The sequence below is a fragment of the Tetrahymena thermophila genome (genome assembly GCF_000189635.1).
Source record: "Tetrahymena thermophila SB210 genomic scaffold scf_8254440, whole genome shotgun sequence".
NCBI classification, from domain to species: Eukaryota; Ciliophora; class Oligohymenophorea; order Hymenostomatida; family Tetrahymenidae; genus Tetrahymena; species Tetrahymena thermophila.
Genome location: NW_002476221.1, coordinates 203,682 through 230,931, shown reverse-complemented (window position 1 = coordinate 230,931; position 27,250 = coordinate 203,682). Strand labels below are relative to the sequence as shown.

The 27,250-nt window shown below is 23.4% G+C and overlaps 10 protein-coding genes across 10 annotated transcripts; 7 read left to right on the top strand and 3 right to left on the bottom strand. All coding sequences in view use genetic code 6, as the record gives it.

The window, feature by feature from the left end:
* Window positions 1–727: 727 nt before the first annotated feature.
* TTHERM_00825730 (transmembrane protein, putative) lies at window positions 728–1,580 on the bottom strand. Its single transcript, XM_001031441.2, has one exon. The coding sequence runs from the start codon at window positions 1,494–1,496 to the stop codon at window positions 861–863; it is 636 nt and encodes a 211-aa protein (XP_001031441.2). The 5' UTR covers window positions 1,497–1,580; the 3' UTR covers window positions 728–860.
* A 1,395-nt stretch (window positions 1,581–2,975) lies between these two features.
* Window positions 2,976–5,702, top strand: TTHERM_00825720 (transmembrane protein, putative; the record flags this gene model as incomplete). Its single annotated transcript, XM_001031440.1, has 1 exon — window positions 2,976–5,702. The coding sequence occupies one exon, from the start codon at window positions 2,976–2,978 to the stop codon at window positions 5,700–5,702; it is 2,727 nt and encodes a 908-aa protein (XP_001031440.1).
* Window positions 5,703–6,668: 966 nt separating this feature from the next.
* TTHERM_00825710 (alpha/beta fold hydrolase) lies at window positions 6,669–7,610 on the top strand (the record flags this gene model as incomplete). The annotated part of the gene is made up of 1 exon (XM_001031439.3): window positions 6,669–7,610. One exon carries the CDS (start codon window positions 6,669–6,671, stop codon window positions 7,608–7,610), a length of 942 nt encoding a protein of 313 aa, XP_001031439.1.
* Window positions 7,611–7,955: 345 nt separating this feature from the next.
* On the top strand, window positions 7,956–8,885 carry TTHERM_00825700 (alpha/beta fold hydrolase; the record flags this gene model as incomplete). The annotated part of the gene is made up of 1 exon (XM_001031438.3): window positions 7,956–8,885. One exon carries the CDS (start codon window positions 7,956–7,958, stop codon window positions 8,883–8,885), a length of 930 nt encoding a protein of 309 aa, XP_001031438.1.
* A 1,728-nt stretch (window positions 8,886–10,613) lies between these two features.
* Window positions 10,614–11,567, top strand: TTHERM_00825690 (alpha/beta fold hydrolase; the record flags this gene model as incomplete). Its single annotated transcript, XM_001031437.3, has 1 exon — window positions 10,614–11,567. One exon carries the CDS (start codon window positions 10,614–10,616, stop codon window positions 11,565–11,567), a length of 954 nt encoding a protein of 317 aa, XP_001031437.1.
* Window positions 11,568–12,337: 770 nt separating this feature from the next.
* Window positions 12,338–13,672, top strand: TTHERM_00825680 (nudix family hydrolase; the record flags this gene model as incomplete). Its single annotated transcript, XM_001031436.3, has 6 exons — window positions 12,338–12,384; window positions 12,454–12,517; window positions 12,579–12,825; window positions 12,887–13,020; window positions 13,189–13,301; window positions 13,360–13,672. 6 exons carry the CDS (start codon window positions 12,338–12,340, stop codon window positions 13,670–13,672), a joined length of 918 nt encoding a protein of 305 aa, XP_001031436.3.
* A 532-nt stretch (window positions 13,673–14,204) lies between these two features.
* On the top strand, window positions 14,205–17,997 carry TTHERM_00825670 (hypothetical protein; the record flags this gene model as incomplete). Its single annotated transcript, XM_001031435.3, has 5 exons — window positions 14,205–14,605; window positions 14,666–16,748; window positions 16,799–17,020; window positions 17,076–17,237; window positions 17,317–17,997. The coding sequence occupies exons 1-5, from the start codon at window positions 14,322–14,324 to the stop codon at window positions 17,995–17,997; spliced, it is 3,432 nt and encodes a 1,143-aa protein (XP_001031435.2). The 5' UTR covers window positions 14,205–14,321.
* A 356-nt stretch (window positions 17,998–18,353) lies between these two features.
* TTHERM_00825660 (hypothetical protein) lies at window positions 18,354–20,276 on the bottom strand (the record flags this gene model as incomplete). Its single annotated transcript, XM_001031434.4, has 1 exon — window positions 18,354–20,276. The coding sequence occupies exon 1, from the start codon at window positions 20,205–20,207 to the stop codon at window positions 18,354–18,356; it is 1,854 nt and encodes a 617-aa protein (XP_001031434.3). The 5' UTR covers window positions 20,208–20,276.
* Window positions 20,277–20,578: 302 nt separating this feature from the next.
* TTHERM_00825650 (FAD linked oxidase family protein) lies at window positions 20,579–22,232 on the bottom strand (the record flags this gene model as incomplete). The annotated part of the gene is made up of 2 exons (XM_001031433.1): window positions 20,579–21,531; window positions 21,725–22,232. The coding sequence occupies 2 exons, from the start codon at window positions 22,230–22,232 to the stop codon at window positions 20,579–20,581; spliced, it is 1,461 nt and encodes a 486-aa protein (XP_001031433.1).
* A 579-nt stretch (window positions 22,233–22,811) lies between these two features.
* Window positions 22,812–26,845, top strand: TTHERM_00825640 (ubiquitin carboxy-terminal hydrolase; the record flags this gene model as incomplete). The annotated part of the gene is made up of 11 exons (XM_001031432.2): window positions 22,812–22,975; window positions 23,071–23,219; window positions 23,276–23,505; window positions 23,688–24,461; window positions 24,510–24,890; window positions 24,944–25,169; window positions 25,225–25,347; window positions 25,397–25,716; window positions 25,781–26,524; window positions 26,581–26,688; window positions 26,750–26,845. The coding sequence occupies 11 exons, from the start codon at window positions 22,812–22,814 to the stop codon at window positions 26,843–26,845; spliced, it is 3,315 nt and encodes a 1,104-aa protein (XP_001031432.2).
* Between the last annotated feature and the right edge of the window lie 405 nt (window positions 26,846–27,250).

The following is a 27,250-nucleotide window of genomic DNA, read 5'->3' as shown; positions in this document are numbered from 1 at the left end:
CCCCAACCCCAACCCCAACCCCAACCCCAACCCCAACCCCAACCCCAACCCCAACCCCAACCCCAACCCCAACCCCAACCCCAACCCCAACCCCAACCCCAACCCCAACCCCAACCCCAACCCCAACCCCAACCCCAACCCCAACCCCAACCCCAACCCCAACCCCAACCCCAACCCCAACCCCAACCCCAACCCCAACCCCAACCCCAACCCCAACCCCAACCCCAACCCCAACCCCAACCCCAACCCCAACCCCAACCCCAACCCCAACCCCAACCCCAACCCCAACCCCAACCCCAACCCCAACCCCAACCCCAACCCCAACCCCAACCCCAACCCCAACCCCAACCCCAACCCCAACCCCAACCCCAACCCCAACCCCAACCCCAACCCCAACCCCAACCCCAACCCCAACCCCAACCCCAACCCCAACCCCAACCCCAACCCCAACCCCAACCCCAACCCCAACCCCAACCCCAACCCCAACCCCAACCCCAACCCCAACCCCAACCCCAACCCCAACCCCCCATGATTATCTAAATTTTAAAGATATATTTTTATTTAATTAATTTAAAATATAATTTGATATTTTTATTAAATTAAAAATAAAATTTTTTTATTTAAAGAATTAAATTATTTTTTTAGTATTAAAAATTATTATTTCTAATTAGAATTATTTAACAAAAATATCTACTTTTTATTTAAAGTAATAAATTTATAATAAAATCTTTATTAATTTGTTTATGTTTGTGATAAAAAACTACAGAAATACTTAAAAATAAAATATTTTTTTACAATAATAAAATATATATTTTACATTTTTTAGAAATATTAAAATTAATAATCATTTCTTCTATTTTTCAGAGACCGAAAATCCCTAGAACTTTACTTACAAAACCTTATCCTTCTCCTAAACTGCTAGCGATTTCATCTGAAGAGCATTCATAGAAATTATTTAAGAAGCTGATATGTCTGAAGGAGTTTAGAGTGTATTTCGAGCATTCAGCAGTTTATTTTAGCTAGCAATGTAAAAGCTCTTTCTTATTAGATTTATAACTTCCACAAGCTTTAGACACACATTTATTTACTTCACTTGAAAAATTCTTCCAAGATTATGAATTTTTATTTTATTCTCTCAGGAGATTTTAATAAAAATCACCGCAAGTGTTAAAGAAAGATTCGTTGCTGCATAATCTATCTGTGCAAGCAATATATGAAGAGAGGTGAGGATTTGAAATACTATTTTTACAATCATTATAGCATTATATCTACTTATTATTAGAAGAAAGACAATCACTTTGCATGCATTTATTCAAACTATTATATTAATCTAAGCAAGCTTTATCTGAATGACAAGCATAAAAGTCGTCAAAGCATTTATTAGCTCTACAATTTAATACAGCAAAAGTGTTGCTTGCTTATGAATACTGCAAAAATAATGATAAAATAAAAAGTATTAATATACTGCTAGTTAGGGAAAGCCTTTTTTATATCATTTATTAAGTTATTAATATTTTGTTAAAAACACAAAGAAATATTTATTAATACAAAAATCTATATATTCTTTTAATTAATTTCACTTGAAATTTATAAATAAATAAATAACTTTATTAACAATTAACAATAAATTTTTTATTTTATGTAATTATTCAAAAGTTCAAATAATTTTTATTTGCAATATTATTTTAGATATGCATATACTTTCTTCTTAACCATTTTAATATCTTAGTGTGCTTTAGTAATAAAGTCAGTAAGGAATGCTTATTTTTTGGCTAAAAATAATTTTAAAAATATTAAGCAACAGTTAGAAAATTTATGCTAAAATTTATTTATCTTAAAAAAATATTAAACTAACAATTTAGTTAGGTTTAACTAGATTAACTTTTTAATTGAAAACCTTTTTAAGCAGAGATTATAAATTTATTTATTGGCTAACTAATCTTTCTAAAAATTAAAAAAATTTTTGAGCAAAATTAGAATAACACAATTTCAAATTTTTATTCAAATAAATAATCTTAATTAAAGTTTTTCTAAAATTTCATTTTACTATCAATCTTATTTTTAACTTTAAAAATATTTATATGTTTTCATTATAAAAAGAGAAACATTTAGAAAATATAAAATATGTATTATTTATTTTTGATTCTATTCATCCTTATATTTTAAGTAGATTTTAAATTTCATGAGTTTCTAAATCTTAAAAAATATAAAGTTAAAATAAATTATTGAAGTTTTGAATTAATCAAAAAGACCATCCTAATTGAAATATTTAATTATTAAATGGTAGTAAATTATTAAAAATTTAATATAAAATATATTAATAATCAAAATGAATGAGTGTTAATCATTTAGTTTATTAGAAATAATTAAATAAGCCAATTTTAAAAATTTTATAATTCTTATTATTAATTCCTATTTACAAATTATATTTACTTTCGATAAATTTGTAGCATTTATATAATTAAAAATATATAGATTCAATTCAAGTATAAAATATGATTGTCGTTTATTTCCTCAAAAAAGCAGTAAACATACGTATTTAGTATTTTAACAAACACTCAATAATTCGTAAATTATTATAAATTTGTTTAACCAGTGAAAAATTCCTGTTTCTTTAACTTCTAATTTAACTATGAGTTAGTTAAATATTTAGATTGGATACTATCCCATACTAAAATAATCTTTAAATCTAGATTATTTATTAGAAGCTTGAATAGTAAATTTTTTATTATTTTAGGATTCTCATTATATCCATAAAAATAATTACATCTTATTTAGAAATCATCAAGCATTGAGCATAATATAAATTAGGTACCAAAAAATTTAAAGCGAAATAATACAAGGTAGGTAATAAATAATTGAAATTTATAAAATAGCTAAAAGAGAAAGACTTAAATTTACTAAGTGAAAGTGATTAGCCAATTTATAAATTATAGCTTAAGATTATATTTATAATAAAAGCTAAGCAATTATTAATGAAAAAGCAACAATTAACCTTTTCAGTTGGTCCATCTTCGCCTTTATTAAGAGCTTAGAGTAATTAAGGATCTTTAACTCATGAAGAGTTATAAAAGATAGCAAATTAGCCAATTATTTAAACAAACATCAGTCCATTTTAATAAGGTAATGTAGATGTAACAGATAGGAATTAAATTCCTACTTAGCTAAGTTTAAATGGAGTTCATAGAAAAGATTCTAATAAATTTGTTTAATTTACAATTAATGACTAAGCTAATGATGAATTCTTAAAGGATGCACCTAACATAAGAGCCATGAAAATGAATGCTATAAACTAAAAAAATGGAGACTCAGGGGAAGATATTTATATGGGTACATGTGCCTAAGAGAAATTTAAGGAAAAGCATTTGACTTTTTTTCAAAAAAGGTTATTGAATACCATTAATGAAATAGAAGAAACTAACACTGAAAAAAAAAAAAATGTAATTATAAATACTTAGGGAAATAGTGTTAATGGAAAAGATCAGCCAACAAAATATGATAGCTTTGCAAAAAATGCAACAACAACACAACAATATAATAACACAAAAGAAAATTTAGCAAATGCAAATAAAGTTTAAAATTCTGCTCGTAGCGGATAAAATAATAGTAGCTAAATGAATCAATCACTTAGAAAAAGTGAAATAAATAAATCAGATGGAACCAAAAAAAAAATATCATTAAAAGATAATCAGGAAAGATTATGGACTCTCAAGATGGGATATATATGTGTAGTAATAGCAATTATTGGGGTTGTTTGTAGTATCATCAGCTTTTTTATTTCTAATTCATACAGCAATTAAAACCTCTTGTGTTTTTTAATATATCCCATTTGTGCTATCTTGTTGCAATTAACTTTGATAGCTGTTTAGAGAATTATATTTGTTAAAATTAAAGTTTTAGAATCTTCAAAGTCTTAATAGTCCTCATTTAACAGATAGAAGATAAATAAAAATACATTTTATACATGGAAATATTTCAAGACTGTTTATAAGTAAGTTACTTTTAAACTTATGTTTTTTACCTTGGCAACTACAATTATTTATGCTCCTATCATAGAATAAGTGGCGCTTGTATAAATTTAGCCTTCAGGTGGTATATTTTAAAAAGACGAAGACGGTCAATATGTACATTCTTTTGATGATAGAAGAAATTTTTTATTGATTTAATCTGTTCTTAGATTTCTTTGGGTTTACATTATTGGAATATTAAATTATTTCATTTTAAATTAAGAGTATTCAAGGATTGAAAATCTATCTAAAAATGAATAAAATTAACATGTTGACAGGAATCAATATTTAGGATAAATTTATAGAGAGTTTGAAAATGACTTGATATAATTAGAAAATAAAATGTCTATAGGATTGAATAGAAATGTGACTAAAGCTCATACAATGGCAGAATATTTTAGAGTCTCCATGCTTGAAAACGGATAGAATAATAATAATGGTACACTTGTGAATATAAAACCTAGTGATTAATTAATTAGAAACAGCATAACTTATAATGGTGCTTAAACAATTAATCAACTCTTAGGTTAAAAATAAATTTCTTAAACAAATACTAAAGAAGGCAAAAAATCCAATTTAGTAGATCCAACAACGATAACTCAGTTCGCGAAAAAGCAAGGGTCGGTAAATTATCCAGAAAATATTGATATTATGGCATTAATTAATCAATAAGCAAATTAGGGACAATCATTAAAGTAAATAAAAAAATAAAAGGAAATCGACCTTCAAAAACAAAAATAAAGTGAAGAAATACGTGATTTAATTTAATTTTGGATGAAAATTTAAAAGGAAGATATATATGCAATTACATATAATATTATTATAGGCTTAACAATAGTCTTTATTTCTATCATTCTTTTTTAAAATGTTTTGATTAATTATCTAATGGAGGAATCAGAAATTGGTTTCTATATTACTGCTTGCATCTTTTATTTTGTTATCTCAATACTCTTCTTTAAAGGAGTTTAGCCAATACTTCGTCGCTAATAAGAAATATGTAAAAAAGTTATTAGGTCAGTTGTATTTATATTTACCTCAGTCAGCTAAGCAAGTATTCATTTTGAATTGGCCAGATCTGTACGCTAGGCATATATCATATCAATAATTAAAGTTTCTTCAATCATTATTTTCCTTTATGTAGTCCCTTGGATATAGTAAATATTTCTTGAAAGAGCTGTTTAAAAATAAGTAGAAAATGTTTTTCGTGCTTCAATGTAGTCAAGGTCTTCTTTAAGAAAATAGAAAAATAGTGATTTTCGTCCATCTCATATTATAGATTTAAGAGAAATTTAACACATTAATGATGAAAAAAAAATTTATTAGCAAAATAAATTAACATTAATCTAATTTTTGGTTTCATTCTTTATTACTGATGTTGCCTCTTCTGTGAGCTTTATAGCTATTTCCTTTATAACTACTAACTACAGTCCATAAAAACTAGTAAGTTTGCTTCACTCAACCCCTGATTTCTTTAATATTTATATTATCTTAATGGCTGAAGTCTTAGCTATGCTTTTAATCATCTTCTTAACGATTTACTTTTTTAAGCGTTAAATTTCATAATCTGAATATGATACTCTTAAGAATTATAGCTTTGTGTCATATACCCAAGATCTTGTAAAGGTTAATTTATCTGCCATATTTTTATCATTTTTATTTATATGGCATTTCGTTTTCATGCTCTTGAACAATTGATTAATTTTAAATCAAAAAATTTATTCTATAAAAATGTTTTTATGAGTAATAAAAACATAGAAAAGATCAATCGAATTTATAGATAAATTTATTTTTATTTTAAATAATAGAAAGAAAAATAAAAAAATTTAATTTAATTTTCAAATTCTAAAAATATATATCTCTTATCATTTATTTAGTTTCATTTGTTTGTTTGTTTGCTTGTTTGTTTCTTAAATATCTTAAATAATTAATAGCAAATATTTTATTAACTTACTTTTTGTTTCTTATTAGTTTTACTAATATTTTTTTCACAATTTGGGTAATTAATATTATCCTTCCCATATAATATGAGCTCATAGATGCACTACGATAGCCAATATTATTTTATAAATACAAGCTATCAGGTTCTATAACTTTATTGAGCACTTTTTATTCAGTGAATTTGAAGGTAGTTATAAAAATTTATTTTTTACCATATAAATAATTCAGTTTTTTTTTGGTATTTATTATTGTTCTTCCCTGATAGGATCACCATCTAAATATTATAAATATTGATATGCACTATGCACTATGATAACCAATCTATGGTATTAATTTTTTTCAAATTATAACAATAATTAATGAATATTCATTATAAATAAAAAGAAAATTATTAGATATCATCAAATAATAAAATAAATAGGAGGGAAAAAATCTTTGGGAAAACTATGGAATCTTTCATTCTTTAATTAAAAAATAATATATGGAACAAATGATTATTTCAGTAACTAACTTTATGTCAATCTTGTCTGGGATGGACTATAATTTATTTAGATTATTTAAATGGAATCTATTTATTTTTATGATTCTTCAAATTTTGTAGTAATTAAATTTGATTATCGTATTTTAATCACTAAAAATACTTATAAAAAAAAATCTGAAATATTATTATATAATAAATAAAATCGATAATTAATTAAAGAAAGTTACCAAAATTTGTATATCATGAAACTCCTTAGGAATGCTTATAGATTTGGTAATACCAACATAGCTTAATTAAAAGATTATAAATATCCTTCACTTGATAGCAAATCAAATAATAACATTATTTGGTTGCATGGCATGTTTGATAGCTCTAGAAACTTTTTGAACATCGCTGAGCAGGAAGAAATTAGAAAGTTAGGAAACCAAACTTTATTAGATGCTAGAAATCATGGATTTTCACAACACACTGATGTTTATACTGTTTAAGACATGGTCAATGATTTTATTGAATATTTGGCTAATAGAGATATGAAAAATCTCTATATTATAGGTCATAGCATGGGTGGCCGCACAGTTTTATCTTCACTTAGCTATTATAAGTAATTTTTATTAGACAGAGTAAAGGGCATAATAATTATAGATACAATTCCTTGTTCTTACACTACAGAAGGTATATTCCCAATTGATTCTGTATATAGATATATAGAAGAAGTCAAATCTTTAGATATAAAAGATAAGACATTTTAGGAGATTGAATAGTAAGTTAGAAATAAGTTTGAATAACCAATAGCAAATAGTATACTTATTAATCTAGATGTTTTAGAAAACGGATAAGTAAAGTGGTTAAACAATTTTCCTATAATAGAGAAAAGTTTTGATAAAGTAATGTCTCACGAAATTAAGGACGTTATGTGGTCTGGACCAAGAAAAATATTAATTGGAAACAAATCTCGATACACAAGCAAGAAGCTAGTCTAAGAATTATATCCTACCATCTTTTCTGATTTCAAATATGAAAGAGATGTAGTGGAGTTTGAACATTCTGGACACTTCCCATACATAAAGGAGCCTCAGAAATTCATTGAACAAGTAGTATAATTTATATAATAAGTAGAAAATGATTAGCAAAATTAATAATACAAAAAAAAATACTATGATGAATCCCTAACTTACGACATTTGATTGTATATCTTATATATTATTGTAAAATTTTTTGATACATAAATGACCTATAAATAATTTATAAGATATTGATTGATTGATTGATCTGTTATCAGATAAAAATTTAAAAAAAATAAATATTAATTTTATCAATAAAAAAAAATAAGTAAGCTATTTATGCTAGCTACTCATTAATTAAAAATTTTTTATAGAAGTTAAAAAAATAAGTAATAAATCCTTCTATTTTTTCTTTTTAATTGTTAAAATATCTATTCTTTTTGTTCTTTCTTGATTAACTATTTCTTAAAGAAAGATTAAGAAAAAATTTATTATTTTAAGTAATTAGAAATTAAGGCATAAAAAAAAATGAAATCCTTTGTAAATCTATTTAGATTTTCTACTAAAATTGCAAGGCTTAAAGATTATAAGTATCCTTGTTTAGATTAAAATGTTAAGAACAATATTATATGGTTTCATGGGATGTATGATAGCTCTAAAAACTTTTTCAATTTAGCTTAAAATGAATAGATAAGGAGCATTAGTAACTAAATCTTATTAGATTGCCGTAACCATGGCTTATCTGAACATACTGAGACACATACATTTAAAGAAATGGCTTATGATGCAGTCGAATATATAGCAAATAGAGATATGAAAGACTTATATTTAATTGGACATAGTATGGGAGGTCGTACCATTTTAGCAGCTCTTCAAGAACATCAAGCATTTCTTTTAGATAGAGTAAAAGGAGTAATTATTGTTGATGTTTTACCAAGTGTATACGCTATTAATGATCCTGCAATATAGTAAATGAGTCGTTATTTATTGGAAATGAAATCAATTAATATAATTGACAAATCCTTCGAATAGATTGAAAAAGAAGTAAAAGCGAATTTCTCAGATGTTATCGCAGCAAATATACTTTCAAACATAGAAGTCTTATAAACAGGTTAGCTAAGATGGTGCGTTAATTTTTAGGCTATTGAAAAGAGTTTTGAAAGTTTAATGAGTTTTGAAGTTAAAGACTGTCTTTGGAAGGGGCCAAGAAAAATTATGATAGGTAAAAAATCTAAATTTACTAGTATGGAATCTGTAGCAAAAACTTATCCATCAATCTTTGTGGATTTCGATGTAAATAAAGATGTAATAGAATTTTAGAATTCTGGACATTTCCTTTATCTATTTGAATAAGAGAAATTCATTAATGAAGTAGTATCTTTTATCTAAAAAGTAGATTCAGATTAAAATTCGCCTTATAATAAAAAATTCATAGATTAAGTAGTATTTGATATATGATATTAAAAACATCAAATTAATTTAATTTGCATAATAATATATATATATATTTCTAGTTATTTTTTAGCTCTAATATTAATTGTTATAGATATCTCTTAAATTAATTTTACTATTTCTTTTCAATAAATTATTTTATTTCCATAAAAAATTTTTTACTTCAAAATGTTTGATTTATTTTAAGTAAAAAAATGAATTGAAAGATAATTAATTAAATTGCCAAAGTAAATAAATGTATAATTATAAATAAATTTTACTCTTCCTGATTACAATCAAAATTACATTTAAATTAGATTTCCAAAATATATTTCTTTCAACGATTCTAAACTTAATCAAAAATTAAGAGGCTAGAATTAATTATTTGAGATTTTCATGAGCAAACAAATTTTAATAGATTTCTTCTCTTGATTAAAGCATTCATTTTTTTTTAAATATAAATTCTCATTTATCTATTATAACTCTAAATCTTCTAAAAATAAACTTTTTTAAATAGTTATTTATTTTTAACAATACAAATAATATGAAGTTTAATGAAAAAAATTTGATAATAATGTTATTAATAGTAAATTTTTTATCTTTCAAGACTTTATTAAATCGAAATGCTCATTTTACTAAAAAATCTTTTGTTACTTAAAATACTGCATAAATTTTGTTATATAACACCGATTAAAAATTTAATATGCAATAAATTTAAATTCATTAATGTGTTTTTAAATTTTCTTCATATTAGGCAATATTGTGTAATACTTTTGACTTTTAGCTTAAATAATACTAAATAAAATATCTAAAACGTAAAAAATGTATTCAATTAAATTAATTCTGATTGATTCTTAAATCAAAGATAATATTATAAACAAATTTACAGGGCTTGAAGAAATTTAAAAATAATGGCAAGAGGCTTTTAAATATATTTTGATAAAATATACTTACTATTCTCATAGAAATGCATGTAAAATTGTAAATTTATATCCAAATTATACTTTCTTTATTTGATAAAAAGTCAGAAATTTAAATTTTTATATTTTTTTAAAAATTGCTATAAAAATAAAGTATTAATATGTGACATAGTGGAAATACTAAATAGTGAATAATATAGATGTAATAAGATTTAAATAAACTTAAAAATAAGATATCATGATAAATAAAGTAGTATTTACTACTTTAAATTTAGTATTATTCCATAAAAAGATGGCCAAATTTTTCTAATTCTTGAATATGCATGCCTTTCAGTTGCTTACTAAAACAATAGAGATAAAAAGGAAATATTGATGTAAAGACTTGTTTCACTATTTCATAATTTTTTTTTTACTTATTACATATTTTTGAAATATTAGATAATTTAAGCTTCTAGAATTAATGAATAGACGCAGAATTGAAAATCTTTGGAAAAATAAAAATTAATAATCGTTATTATTAAAGATAGGGTTAAATCTGACGCTGCATACAGATTTATTTTTTCTTTTTTATTAATAATTTCAACTGATATTCTTTGAATTAATCTAAGCTTTGATAATATTATTAAGCAAAATTATGATGTATCATATTATTGAATTATAAATCTTGTCAAAATTAAAATCAAGAAAAATTAATATTGTTTTCTTAGATAATTTCAATAAAAATTCCTGCATATCCCAGCTTAAATAATATTTTTATCTAATAAAAAAAATAAATCATTATTTATCAAAAATAAAATAGTAGCAAAAAAAAATTATTAAAATTAAGCTTGAAGAAATGAGATTAGCTCTGAACACCTTTAAATTTTCAACATTAAAATTCAAAGCTGCAAAGCTTAAAGAATATAACATCCCAGCTCTTGAATCTGCCAATACAAAATTAAATACTCTTTGGCTTCATGGTCTGTTTGATAATTCAAAAAATTTCCTAAATGTTGCTCAAAAAGAGTAGTTAAGAAAAACTACCAATTAAACTTTACTTGATGCTCGTAACCATGGCTTATCATAACATTTAGAAACAATAACATTTGAAGAGATGGCCTACGATTTAGTTGAATATATAGCTAAGAAAGACTTAAAAGATTTAATTTTGCTTGGGCACAGCATGGGAGGCCGTACAATTATGGCTGCGCTAAATGACTACCCAAATTTCTTAAGCGACAGAGTAAAGGGAGTTATTATTGTAGATGTCATGCCAAGCTCATATGCTTTTGCAGGATCTGGACCTATAGACCAAATGTATCGCTTTATGACAGAAATGAAATCTATCAATATTCATGGAAAAACAATTAATTAAGTCAAAGAAGATATCAAATCAAAATTTGAATAAGAGTCTTTACAAAAAACTATGCTCAATAATATACAAGTATTACCAAATGGTCAATTAAAATGGTGTATAAATTTTAGTGCCTTTGAAAGATCATTTAACGATATTTTGAGCCATGAAACTAAAGACTGCTTTTGGAGAGGACCTAGAAAAGTTATTATCGGAGGAAAATCTAAATTTACAAGTTTAGAAAGAGTTAAGAATGATTTCCCTTCCGTATTTTTTGATTTTAATTTACAAAGAGATGTAACTGTGTTCGAAAACTCAGCACATTTCCTTTATGCTAAAGAACCAGATAGATTTGTTGATGAAGTTACTTCATTTATTAAAAGAGTTCAAGAAGAAGATAGTCCCTAAATTGAAAATGAGCATTTCATAAATGAAGGGTTAGCTTTAGAAATTTGAAAAAATTAAATTTCTGATAAGAATATTATTAAAAAGATTTATTAAAATCAAAGCAAATTTATTACTTTCTATTATCAGAAATATAAAATAAATAAATGACAAGAAAACCATCTAGAAAATTAAATAGATAAGCTGTAAAATCAATAAATAAACTAATTAACCAATTAACAATTAAATAAATAAATAACTAAAACATTAAAATAAATTATAATAAAATTATATTAAACTGCTTTATGTAACTTTATATTAAAATATACTTCGTATTGTAAAATATTTTACTTTTAAATATACCTTTCTAAATAAATTTGTGTTGATATTTAACATTTGGAATAAGTTAAAATTGATAAAAATAAGAAAATTTAATAATCTAATATTTTCACTTTAAATAAATGATTAGAATTTATTTAAATTAAGAGTAAATAAAATGTCTCTTATTCAAGTTTTACAGTAAGATAAAATATTTTGAATAAATTTAATAGCATAAGTTTCTCTTAATTCACTGAAGCTAACTAGAAATCATATTAATTATTCCAACTTATAAATCTAAAAGAACAATTAGTTAAATTCCTAAATAAAATAATAGGGAATTAACCTTTAATTTAAAAAGAAGAATAATAGATAAAAAATTCTGATGATAACTATATATATGTATCTTAATAGAAAACAATTATTATAAATTTATTGTCATTTAGATAATTAAATAAACATACAACAAAAGCTATAAAATTTTACTTATTTATTAACATTACACTATACTAGATTAAGCTAATATGAGTTCTTATAATATCCCTAATTATATAATTTAAGACCTTTTATGGTAAATATATTATGACCTCATTTTTATTTAAAAATGCTAAAAATTTAAGAAATAAATTTAAAAATAAAGTAGATTTATTATTAATGTTCCCGAATGCGAAAGATAACTTTAAAGAATAGCCTTTAAATTGCAAGTCCGTTTTGCTTATGAAGCATCATCAATCACTCTAAATCTTTTATTTTAAATAATAATAGGATGCTTTCTGGCATTATATAGATTTTTATGCTAAGAAAAAGGAGATTTTATAAATTAATAATAATAGAATATTGACTCATGATGACTTTGATGAGTTTATAGATATTATAAAAGTTGCTACTCCTTTTTTAAGACATATTCCAGATACTGGAAAAGATATCAAAAAAGAGTTTTATGAATATAAAAAGAAAATTCCAAGATATGGTTGTATCATCATTAATTAAGATAGGACTAAGCTATTACTTAGTACATTATTTATATTATTAAAAACTATTTTTCCAACATCTTACTAAAATATTTATCTTAGTTAAGAATGCTTTCTCTAAAAAGTATAGCTTTCCTAAAGGTTAGATAAATTATAATGAAACTCCATTAGATTGTGCTATTAGAGAGACAGTTGAAGAAATAGGATTTAACGTAGCTAAATACATTATACCAGATGTAAAATTGTTTCATATTTTATTTATTTATGAGGCATATTTTCATTTCCTTTGAATACTTAATATATCTACAAAAACCTAAGCAAATTTAAAATGTTTTTGTGAAAGGAGGATATTTTAAATGCCATCACTTGGTTACTTGAATCATAAAATATTGATTTATATATAGGTATGCTTACTGCATGAGTAAAGATAAAATACTCATTGCTACTACATAGCAGATAAAGTAAACGAAAATGAAATTTTTAAAGCAATCGCTAGAAACGAAATAGAGGATATCAAGTAATGATTGATAAATCTTAGGTTATATTTTATTAATAAATAAATATTCATTTTTTAGATGGGTGGAGGTAAGTGCAATTAGATCAAAGAAAAATATTAAGGAATTCTCAAACATAGTTGAGCTGATAGATTCCATACAAGTGGTAATCAACCGTAAAGAGGAAGATGAGCTAAAAAAGCAGTAAAAGAAAAATTAAATAGACTTCGAGTAAAAACTTAAATAGATATCAAACTAATTCATCGAATTTTGCTAAGATGAGTATATGATGCTGACTGAAGAGCATATTTTCCAGAACGTCTCTAACTCAAGCGATTCTAATCCATTCTTGAATTTTAAATTTGATTAATCAAGATTTACTCATAATTAATGAAATAAATTACTTATTTGGTTTCATAAATAATTATTTTAGTGAATGTCTCTTTTTTATTTATTTTATAAAACAAATTAAAATTAAATATGAAATTTATTTAAATTTAATTTATTAATTTTTACATAAAAACAAGTTGATTAAAATAATTAATTATATGTTTGTTATCGTTTGTTGGTTTAAAAGTAGATACGAATCTTATTCATTTTATTTAATGGTAATAAATCAATTAAGATTGATATAAATAGATCAAATTAATATTAGCTTTCTATTAAAGTCTGTGTTCAAGTAAGAATATTTTAAAAAGAGTAAATTTATAAATAAAAATATATGGTTATTAACATTTCGATTTAAGGAACAATAGATTAAATGCCATTAGAAAAAAACATTAATTCCATAAATCCTTAAAACACTAAATTTTCAATTCCTAAATATCAAACATTAAAAAAGACATTAAGATTGTATTTTTTTAACGAAATCAAACAGAAAAAATTTTACTGATTAATTAATTAATATTGACAACAAAAATCAAATGATTTACAAAGAAACATTGGAATGTTTGTAAACTAATAAAAAATTTTCATTCAATTCGATTTTCTAAAATATAAAAGATAGAAATTTTGTAAATATAAGATTAGGACACAACTAGAAAATGAAAAAAAGTTTATCAAAATAATAATTAAAAGCAGATACACCTTAATCAAAAAATCCTCTTATGACTACCAGTAATTACAGCTCTTAACAGAAATAGTTACTAACTGATTCTTCATTAGTTTAAATTGGAAGCGATTTTTGCAGTAACTATAAAAACTATCAAAATTCAGGCAATTCTAATTCAGGATACAAGCAAAAATAAAATCAGTTGCAAATGCAAAATGTTTAAGCCAATGAAGAAAATTGGATTCATAAACAAAAATAATTAAATCAAATAATAAAGTAAAATTATTAACATTTTTAATAAAACATAATTGTTAAATATTTCAATAATTAAATTAGACAGATATGTGATCCAAGCCAGAATATAAATGAAATCAACAATGAGCACTTATAAAATTTGAATATTCCTCCTCTTACTTATGTTTCTGCATCAAAAGCTTATATATCTTAAAAGAAGAAAAGCACAAATCAAGAGTAGCCTCAAAATAAGGAATAATTAAAAATAAATAGAGCAGGATCGTTAGAATACAAAAATTATTAAAACAAACCATCATCACAGGGTTAGCAATAAACACTAATTAGTAACTTCTAAGAAATATCTAAAAAAAATAGCTATAATAGATTAGATTTACCTTAAACCTAAAATCAAAAAAACAAATCAAAAGCCAATACACCAAGCTAATCGAAAAATTCAAACTTAAATAATAGCTCATTAAATACAACCCAATAAAGAAGACTATCTGTTTATGATTTAAATATCGTCAAAAGCAAGTAAAATCAAACAAATAATGATTAATAGTAAACATAATATTTTTCAGTTAATAATAATCACTTAAATTGCATCTTACCTTAAAGGACTGATAGTAAAGGCAATACTTATTCTTAAATTCCTAATTTTGAAAGAGGTGAGTCATCAAGCAGTGCAAAAAAGAGCTCTAAAAAAAATACTGACAATCATAATTCTGCTAGTTCATAATCTCCTAGCTAATCTAAATAACCATAGGCAGATAATTAACAATCTAACAATCAATTAGCTTCTTAAAATATAGATAGGAAATTATAAAACGTAGGTAGTTCTAGCACTAATTATTCTTTAAATAGCAATGGTGCAGTAGCACAAAATAATTTTTATTCTTAAGGAAATTAAAATTCAATAATGAGCTCTTAAAATAATTCAAGTAATAACCAAAATTCATAAGCAAATAGCTAGTAAAATCCTCCCTACATAAGCTAAACTACTTCATATTACTCTACTTAAAATAATAATAACAGAGAAATTTAATCATTTATTATGAATGAAAAAATGGTAAATAATGAGTACAAACAAAAATTAAATTAGGAGGAAGAGATGAATTCATTAAAACAAAAAATTGGAAACTTAGAGAAATAAAATGATGATTTAAGAGATAACTGCTAATCATTAGAAAAGGAAAACCAATAACTTCGTAGGATACTATCAGAATAAGAACAAGTCATGTCTAAAATGAAAAATTTATATTCTTCTCTTGGAAATGATGATTCAAATTATAAGTCAAACCACCCAAATGATCAAGACTACAACTCAAATTAGATTACTTAATAAAATGATAACCTACATACCAAAGAAAACTATGCAAAATATGAATTTGAAAATAACTAGCTAAGACTTAAGAACTAAGAATTTTCGATAAGGATCAAAGTTCTTTAAGAAAACATCCGTGAATTAGAATACAAAAGCAAGGATTATTAATCGGATATTGGCAACTTGATTGAAGTAAAAAAATAGCTGGAATTGGATTTGCTACAAGCTAAAAATGACGCAGAATAAAAGTAACAAATAATCAATTCAATTATGAAATAAAGAGGTTAAGAAGAAATATTGAATTAATAAAATGATTAAACTGAAGAAAATGTTAAAAGAACAAAGTTACAATTAAATACATCACCTGATAATTTTATTATACAATCAACTCAAAAAAACAATTCTATTGAAAATTATTAACTGATAAAATCAATTCCTGCTGAATCAGCAGTAACAGTTACTCCTTTAGTAAATGAATTTGATACGAAAAAAATGGATTAAGAAAATCAATCTCTACTTTATAAAATTGAAGATCTCGAATGCTAGTTACATTAGGTTTATAAAAGTTTGAATAGTTCACCCTCAAAGTCTATGTAGAATCTTGATTTATATCCTGATAATAGACTGCTTTTTTTAGGAGCTTCTTCTGAATAATTAATACTGGGAAACACAGAGAGCCAATTGAATGGATAACTTTATACTTTTGAATAAGTTAAATAGCTTATATTGTAAGTAGAAAACCTTAAAAATACTTTAAAAGATTAATAAAACTAGCTAGTTTTGTGGTAAGAGCGTTATAATAATTTAGAAATAGTTCACCAATCACTTCTTTCAGAGAAGGCATCCAACTATTTAGAACATGTAAATTTAAACTATTAATTATATTTTTGTTAATTAATGAATAAAAATAGATTTAGATAAATCCTGATTAAAGTAGTAAAGAATAACTAAAAGAATAGGTTCAGAGTTTGCTTAGACAAATTGATGATATGAATCTTATCACTAAAAACTAAGAGAATGAAATAACATTTTTGAAAATGACTGTCTAGTAGAAAAATATAGAAATTTAAGATTAATAAATCAAGTTAGAATCCAAAGAGGCAACATATTAAATGATTAAAAAAAGAATGCAGGTAAAATAATATTATTATCCATCCATATATTAATAAAGATAATAATAATAATTAGGATTTAGAAGAATAAAACATCTAAGCATATAGTTAAAAGGGTTAACTAAAGGTCTAAGTTAAATAATTATAAGAGCTATTTGATAACCAAAAGACAGAGTTAAATAATGTCTATCAACTACTAAAGACCAGAAGTTTGGATTTAGAAAGCTGTCAAAAATAGGTAAAATTTAACATAAAAATATTTTCATTTCTTTTAATTGTATTTTTATTAAAAATAAACTAAATAATTTTTAAATTAGATTGACGAGCAATAAAACTAAAATAGGAAATAATAAATTTCTCTTTAGATTTACCAAAAAGAAATGGATGATCTTGTTACTAAAAATAATAAATTATAAAACTAGATTTATGAATTGATAAATTAAAATGCATAGAATAATACTCAAAACTTTTTATTAAACCAACAAAAAGAATTAAGTCAAAATTTGTTACAAAAGCTGAATTCATAACTTAAAACAAGTAACAATGAGTCTAATTTGAATAGTAACGTCTAATAAAATAATTATATGTCTAATACAGGATATTAATTTAATTTTCCTGTAGTTAATTCGTATGAATACCCTATTCAGTAAAATTAAAATTCATATTAGCCAATTTAAGTTCGAAATTCATTTGAAAATCCAACTTTTGGAAATCTGAATAGTTTAAATACTGCGAAAAATTTAACTTCTGAAAATCAGCTATCTAGAGAAACCTCTATTCCTTAAAATTAGCTCTCATCCTAAAATTAGAATGTTTGCAATCAACAATAAGAATGTTCTTAAATACCTCCTATATAGTTTAGCAGTTAAATCACAAATAATTAGAATAACAGAATATCCAATTTTAGTGATTTTGAACTAACAAAGTCAAAAATAGATGAAAACTTTAATACTTAAGTAAGTAATACGATCGAGAAATCAGTATATATTTCTCAATGACAAGTATAAATAAACAAAAATGAATTCTATTATTAAAATTAATAAATTAATTAATTTGTAAATTAATAAGCGAACAAACTAACAAACTAAATAACTATATTAGACTAGATATATTAATTTAATTATATTAAATGCTCAAATATTTATTTTTACTATTTTCTTATTAGTTAAATGTATTTTTAGCTGAAATCAAATTTTATGAATTAAATAAAAAATATATTAAATTTAAAAAAAAGTAAACATTTTTAAATAGTAATTAATTAAATTCGAACATAAACAAATAATATGAATAGAAAAACTAAAAACAAATTAATTTTCAATTTTAATTTTTGATTAATTATTTTAATTAATATCATTCAATTCTTTTTAGTTTTCTTTTAGGATCTGTTTTAATTATGCTTCTTTTGTTCTTTTAGTTTGTTAATGCTTTTTTACTTTTCAGGTGGCTATGGATTGCTTTTAGATGAACTTTTTTGATGTTAATCTTTGTTATTTGATTTTTTAGTATCTTTCTTTTTATCATTATGATTGGATTAAGATTTTTCTTTATCATGCTTTTGAGAATGTGATTACTTTTTTTGCTCATTTTTGTTTATTTATTTATCTCCATTAGTTTTTTTTATATCAGTTTTGTTTTAAGAATCTTGTTTTAATTAATTAGGTTATTAATTCTATTTAGTTGACTACTAAGATTTTTTTTATTCAGTTTTTTGATGAAGTTTTTCATCTTTATTCTAATTACTCATATTCAAATTTTAGCCACTTAGCACTTCCACCTAAATCTCTTTTAAATTTTATGTATCCAATACTTTTATTTATAAGTGAGAATTAGTTTCTTGACCATTATCAATTTTATTAATTTATGTTTCTAAGTTTTTTTCTTATTGTTGATTATTTGGAATATCAAGGCATATTTCTGATGATTAATTGATATTTTTAGGCTATTCTTCTTGCAAAGAATCATTTTCAACTTGAATTTATTCAGAGTTATTGAGATTCTAATTGCTCTAAGAAAATACTTAAACCTCTACTTCTTCTTCATCATCATCGAATTCTTCAATTTGTTAACTGTATTAAGGAGATTTTATTTCTTAAGTATGCTCAGAGTTATCTTAATTAAGTTCATTATTCTCTTAATTATGTTCACATGTGCCTTATTTATCTTGATTATGTCCACAATTTTCCTCATTTTTTTCACATTTGTCTTATTTTTCTTGATTACTTTCATTTTCACAATTTTCCTCATTTTTTTCACATTTGTCTTATTTTTCTTAATTATTTTCATTTTCACAATTTTCCTCATTTTTTTCACATTTTTCTTATTTTTCTAATATTTATTGATTTTATTAATTATTTTCTTAACAATTTTGTACATTTTATTAGTGATTTTCTTAGTCTTCTTAACAGTTTTATTAATTTTAATCACAGTTTTATAAATTTAAATTATTCTCAGTCATTTCATTTTAAGATTAATCAATTGAATTATTTTCTTGTTCTATTTTATTTTCTTCAGAACATACTTACATATTCTACAAATTATTGCTTTGAAGATCATCAGTATTAATTTAATCTGTGTCTTATTTTTTCAGTTTCTTTAGAGGCAAACAAACTTGATCTTTTAGTTCATTTGTAACAAGTTATTAAGTTATCAGTTATTCTTATTTTCTTTTTGAGTTAAGAGTTATTTCTTCCATTTAATTAATTTTTGTATCAGCTTTAAAGGTATTTTAAATTATTTATTCAATGAATTAACTAAATTCATTTTTATTCTTATCTTCCTGCTCAATATAAGATTTTGACTTTTCTGTAAATCCTATAATGTCATATGTATAATACTATTTTATATATTCAATTCCCTTAATAGCATCATTTTTTGACTTGAAGCAAACAGTGAAGTTTTAGTTTTTAGAAACTTTTCTTAATCTCGGATTTGAGCATGGTATTCTCGATTGCTTAAAAAAGTTACTAGTTTCTAATTACCTTCCATTTTTATTCTTAATATTCTAGACTTCTATTTTAATAGATTCTTTATGTTCTCTCATATCATGTTCCAATTGATTAAGTTCTTACTCTAATTCCTCTTTATCCATATCATTATTATGCATTTTTTTAATTAAATCCTATATTACATTACAAGAAGGATTATTCATACTTAAGAATCTTATAACGACCTTTAAAATTTCAGATTCCTTAGAATTTAAATGTTTCATTTAATTAGAAAAATTATTTTTAATTTTTTTTGAATCTTAATTTAAATGATTTAATTTAATTAATAATTAACTATAAATATAATTTAAGTTGAGAAAAAACTTTTATATTTCCAAAATCATACTATCAATTTTCTATTTATGAATTTTTTTATTAAAAAATTGAATAATATTTTTATAAAAATAATATTTGCAAATAAATAGTGTGTTTTTTACAAAATATTTTTTACAAATTTCTATTTTAATTAAAGATCGAAATATTTAATCATAAATACCCTATTAAAATTCAATTAAAAATCAAATTATTAGAAAACATCTAAATACTATTTTAATCAGTTCTAGATATAATTTATCTCTCTATTTCAATACTTCAGTCAGATACCAGGTAATATTTTGTATGGATTTAAGATAAGATTTGGGTCAAATATTTTTTTAATATTTTTCATGCAGTCAATCACTTCAGGCTTTTTTTATAGATGGAGATAATCTGCTTTCATTAATCCAAGACCATGCTCAGCACTTATTGATCCTCCTTTTTTTGAAAGCCACTCAAAAATGTATGGCTCAATTTAGTTTTCAAGTTACTACTCTTTTGTCTTATCTAGGCAAGATATGTTGATGTGTAAATTTCCATCTCCTATGTGACCATAGCCTACAGTAAACCCTAAATCGATACATTTTTATCTTAAATCCTTTGTAATGTCATCCATTTAAGCTGTATTTAAGCTTATATCATACTTAAACACTTTTCCAATATGTCCGCAAGCCGAACCTACTAATTCACGTATTTTCCAAAGTTCATCAAATTAATGGTCATTCTGTGCTAAAACACACTCACTAACCAAACCCTCTACTTAAGATAAGCTATTATAAAATTATTCAACAACTAAGTCTTTGTTGAAATTAGTGTTTATTTCTATTAATACATAATATGATTAATCAATCTTATTCTATGAGTCAAAAACATCTTTTGCTGTCTTAATATTCTCCATCACAGCTTTATAAGCATAGCTATCCATCCATTCAATAGCTGCCAAATTCTTACCTATTTCGCTCTTTGCAATATTATGTATTTATAAGATATTTTAAAAGCTGCTTGTTTTGATAAATAAAAGATTTTTCTCTATGGCTTTTTTAACACAAAGTAAATTAGCCTTTGTTATGATTCCAAGACTTCCTTCTGACCCTATAAATATCTATTTCAAGTCTATTCCAGTATTGTCTTTTCGACTTTTATTTAACAAATTCATTATTTAGCCATTAGCTAAGACAACTTCTAACCCTAATACATATCCTCTCAAAGGTCCATGCTTTACTAAATATTTTCCTTTTAAAGTTAAAAATGTATATTTAATTTCTGAATCATATTAATAAAAGAAAACATTTTATTTTAAATATAAATTCAAATCCTTTTTTCAATTTTTTAAAATACTAAATAGATATTTTATTTATTGCTTAAAGCAAATATTTTACAAATAATGATATTTTTTTGTTGATTCCATAAAAATTAAAATTATTACCTCCAGCATGGGTAGCTATATTGCCTCCAACGAAGCAACTTCCTTTAGCTCCTAAATCATAAGGAGCTTCAGTATTAAATTAAGAAAGATATTAATTTAAATTTTCTAATATTACTCCAGATTCAGTGGTAACAATATCATTATTAGTATCATAATCAATTATTTTATTTAATCTTTGTAAGGAAAGAATAATTTCATCATAGTGTGGTACTGAACCCCCAACTAAGCCAGTATTTCCGCTTTAAGGAACAACAGGAAGCATATTTGTATTACAATATGAAAGTATTTAAGAAATTTTTTAAGTAGAGTTTGGTAGGAGAACTAATTTAGAATCTCCATGATATTTACTCATCCAATCGACATTATATTTGGATAAATCAGATGTAATTATTTCACTTTCGCTTAAAATAGATTAAAAGTACTCTAAGTCTTACTTTTAAATGCTCCTATGATTAGGATTTCTAGGTTTTTTAGCGAGAGAAAAGAATCTTTTGGCTGAATAAATCATAAAGATACAAATTATAAATTAATTAAAATAATAATATAAGTAAATTATTATTTATTAAAAATAAAATACTTCAAACACCAACTTGTTTGTTTTATTTTTATTAATTTAAATAAATAAAATAAATCTATGTTATAAAGATTATTTTATATTTAAGTAATTAATATTTAAAATCTCTAAAAATAGAATTTCTTTAAAAATTAAGTTTTCATTTATTCATAAAAATTAATTATGAACATTATTTAATTTTGAAATCATAATTAAAATAGATTAATCTTATCAGAAAAAAATGAACCAAAAATAGAAAATAAATCTGCAACCAATTAAAAAATACAATAATCAAAATATACTAATTATTTCTAAGATTTATAAGTATCAATTATTTTAACATTAGAATAATCAATTTTTGATATCAGCAATTAAATAAACATACATATACTTTGATTTATTAATTTACTAATTTTTAAATCACTAAAATTGAATATATATTCTATTAAATTTAATATATATAATTAAAATACTAATAACTTTATTTTTCTTTTAATGGGTAATAGTTAAGATAGAAAATAAAATAAAGATTAAATGATGTTTGCTGGGTAAGAAGGTTACCGGTATGACGATAAACATTTATAGGAGATTATTTAATAATTTACAAAGTAAGGCTTTACAGAAGAATAAGTTATATAAGCATGGTAAAGGAGTAATTGCAGACCTGATCAAATTTCTTACCATTTAATGAAGAATTAGTAAAAATTATTATAGGGCAAAATATAAAAACAAACTACCATATTTTTTATAAGAAGAAAGCAAAATATTTATAAAAATTAATTATTATATTTAGGTCATTGTTATCATAGTAAAAAGAAGAGGAGAAAATGATTCAACAAGCTATCGAATTATCTATTAGGAATCAAAATGAAACATGCATTTAAGATGCTGAAAATTATTTAAGGACTGAAGATCCTATCGGACTTTAAAATCTAGGAAGAAGTATTTTTAAATATAAAATAATAGTTTTAAAATTTTTGTTAATGCTTATAAATTAGCTTGCTACTTTAATTCATTTCTCCAAACGCTTTATCATATTCGTGAATTAAGAGATCCTATATTAAAACTTGAACTTTCTGAAAATAATGAAAACGTGCCTGAATAAAGAGCTAAGCTTAACGAAATGCTCAAATAGTTTTAACTGACTTTTGCAGCTATGCTTAAATCTCAGAAGAACTTTACTGATCCAACTGATCTTTTTGAAGTTCTCAAAGGATTAAGTGGTTAGGTAAAAATTATTTGAATAATAATTTTGAGATATGAATTACCTTATGTGAAATTCTTCTACTCTAATTAAATTGCATTTGCTCTTTATAATATATATAATTTGAAGAAAAAACTTGCTAAAATATTTTTAATTTTTATTTATTATTTATGTTTATGGAAACTAAATTTTTGTTATTTAATTAGATATATAAATAAGGCGAAGAGAATGATTTTTGGGAGTTCTAAAATTCTACTTTAGAATATTTAGAACAATCATTTATGAAAGAAAGCGAAATCGATACAGCAGATTTATTTAAAAGTTATTTACGCTTGTAAAATAATAGTTTGTTGAGGGGAAATAGTAGCACTTTTACTAACTCAAAAAATATAAAATTACAAAACTATGAATATAATAATAATAATAATACTAATAATAATAATAATAGCAGTATAACTAATGTAAATAATGATTAAATTAAAAAACAGGAATCTAACATGATGGATGAAGAGTTTATTATATATGATACCTAATAGACTTTAGCTACTTTTACTGATAATTAAGCATCTAGTATGAGTACAACTATTGTTGACTCTGAAAATAATAAAGGCAGTTAAGTATGTAACTCATAGCTTATTTAGGAGTCTAATAAGTTAAGTTCATCATAATTATAGAGTTAAAGTCAAGAAAGGTAGCTTTCTTTATAAAAGCAAGAAAGCAATAAAAAAAAGGCTAAAAAGCTAAAAAATCCAATAACAGAGTTATTCTTTGGAGTTGGAGAAGAAAAAGTAACAATCTATTCTCAAGAGAATAATTCAATTGAAGTTAAAGTTCATGATATACCTATAGGAATCTTTAATTTAGATGCTAAAATGGGTGACCTATATGCAGCTTTGAATTCATATTTCTAGTACTAAGTAGCTGACTATTAACCAGAGCCAGTTGATAATTTGACTCAGTCAGTAATAATAAAAAAGCAGGTAAATAATTAAAATATTAAAAAAATTATCTAACTTTATTTTTTAAAGAAAAAAGTAGATATAGCATTAAGTATAAAAACTGCCCCTAAGATACTAAATTTCTATATAAATAGAATTTTCTACAACAAAGAATTAAATTGTGCAGAAAAATTAAATAAAAAGTTTACATTTGATAAAGAAATATATATTGATAACTATATATAAGGTAAAGACAAAGAGTTTGAAGAATAAAAAAAACAAATTGAAACAATTGATAACTAATTAACTGCATTAGAGAATAAACTTTCAAAATTCGATAATTATATAAATTAAGAAGGAAACAGTGGTAGTCTACCAGTTTTATCTGCTATGAATCTAATAAAATCTTATTTTTAGACTCAAGTCAACAAATAAGATAATTTTATAGATATAGAAGAAATAATTAGCGATGTAATAATAGCTTTAATTTGCTTGTTTTTTTTGAATAATATTTATATCTATAGGTTATACATGAAAATGATAATGTTGATGTCGGAGTATTAGGTCAAAAATAGCAACTGATATAAATGATATAAACTTTGGATTAATATTATTTGCAAATAAAGAAAAATAAAGATGTCTTAGAAAAGAAAATCAAAGAGCTTAAAGATTAAAAATAATATTGGTAAAATTAAAATAAAACTATTAAATATGAGCTCTTTTCAATTCTTATCCACTAGGGATATGCAAGTAAATTATAAAATTGATTAATCTTTTATTTATTAAATAAACTTTTAATCTACAGATACTGGACATTATTACTGCTTTATATATGATGACAAAAAGTAATGCTGGTATAAATTTAATGACAGTATTGTTACAAAAGTAACTGAAGAAGAGGTATTCAAACAAAGCTATGGAGATTAAGGTAAGTAAAATACAAAAAAATAATATCTTATAAATTAAAATTAAAAAAGATAATAATTGCAATGCATGCTGCTTATTTTACAAGAACTCCTAAACAAAGGTGAACCCTAATAAACCAGTAGAAATTTCAGCCCGTTTAAAAGCAGAAGTTTAGAAAAAAGATTAAGCCTTTTTAGAAAAAATAGATGAAATTAAAATAAGGAGAAAGCTGTAAGAAGTTAAATAAGATTTTTTGAACTATACCAAAGAGATTAAAGAAGCTTAATATAAAATATAATTGAATAAAAATGCAAATAATATTTTTACAAAATTCTACAATTGCACCAATTTCAAGTTCTATCTATTTAATTCCAATGAATAACAAATTTAAGTAAGCTTAAAGATAATATTTTTTTATTTACTATTTTTTTACTCTATTATTTGTGCAATAAAAGGGCTTTGGTAAAAGAACCATGTTAATGGAAACTATAGAGAAGTAAGATTTTTCATAACTCGAGTAAAGTTTAGCTAAAAAAGAAAATTTGTATCAAGGAATAATTCTTTTCTATGAGCATATGTAATTAGATTAAGGAGTTTGTGGATAAATTTTGAATGATTAAGAAAAGAGAGAGTTGCATTTATAAGAATAAATTTATACTAACATTTTGAAGTTCTTAAATATAATAGCCAATATTTTAAATGATAATAATAATTACATAAATAATTTTAGAATTATGGGAAGTTTAAGGAAGATGCTTAGCTCATAAGCGTTTTCAAATTACTCTTCTAATGTCTATTTTAACCTAATTAAGTTTAACTTAAAATATATTCACGAAGTATTTATTTTAAAATCTTGTTTTATGATTGATAAGTATTTCCATCAAGGTTAACTTCCAAGTGCTTTTAGCCTTCTAAATCAAATAGTCTTAACATATCTTCAATTTTATTATGTTGAGAAAGTAGATAGTGAAAAGTAAAAGAAAGATTCTTAAAATGATAAAAATTAAATTAACATGATAAAATCTAGTTTTGAATCACCTGAGTTTTCTTCAAATATTGGAACTTAATTATATAATAATCTAAAGTAAACCAAATTTAACTTTGAGAAGTAGCTTGGCTAAGATGAAAAATCTAAACTTGATGGTCAGATCAATTTACTTTAATCTCCAGAAAAATTCCCTCAATCAAAAAATAGATGTGTAAACAAATATAATCAATTATATTTGATAAAATAAAATTATTTCATTTTATAAAGAATTAAGTATTCGAAGAGATCATTTTAGAAAAGGACATCAATATAAACGACAGTGAAATAGTTTTCAAAGTTTATGATTAATATGAAATCTTCTTAAAGAGATCAGATGTAATTTTAATTATTTTTAATTTTAACAAACACACAAATAATAATTTTTAAAAATAATTAGGTATGGATTTAATAATTAAAAAAGCTTCAAATATAAAAATTCTTGATTCCTCAAGAAGAGAGACTAAGTTAAGAGGAAGTTCTATATTTCGATTGAGTTTTATATTTCTCAATAATTAACTATAATTTAAATTAAAAATAATATTTCAAAAGTTCATATCAATAACTTATAATAAACTAAACTTATAAAATGAATGATAATTTATTTATACATATTCCTAAAACATAATATTTAATTAACTAAAATTATTAGTGTTGTATTTATTTTAAAATATCCTTTTATTTATTTTAATGTAAGTAAGAAAAAACTAAATTATTAGACTATTTAATCTTAGTTAATAATAACCATTCTAAAATTACAATGCTTGTTTATTTATTTACTTATTATTTTGATTACTTGAATTCTATATCTGTGAATTTGTTAATCAATTAATTATAATTTAAATTAAAAATATTATTTCAATCACTAATTAATAAACAAACTAATAAAAAAATAATAATT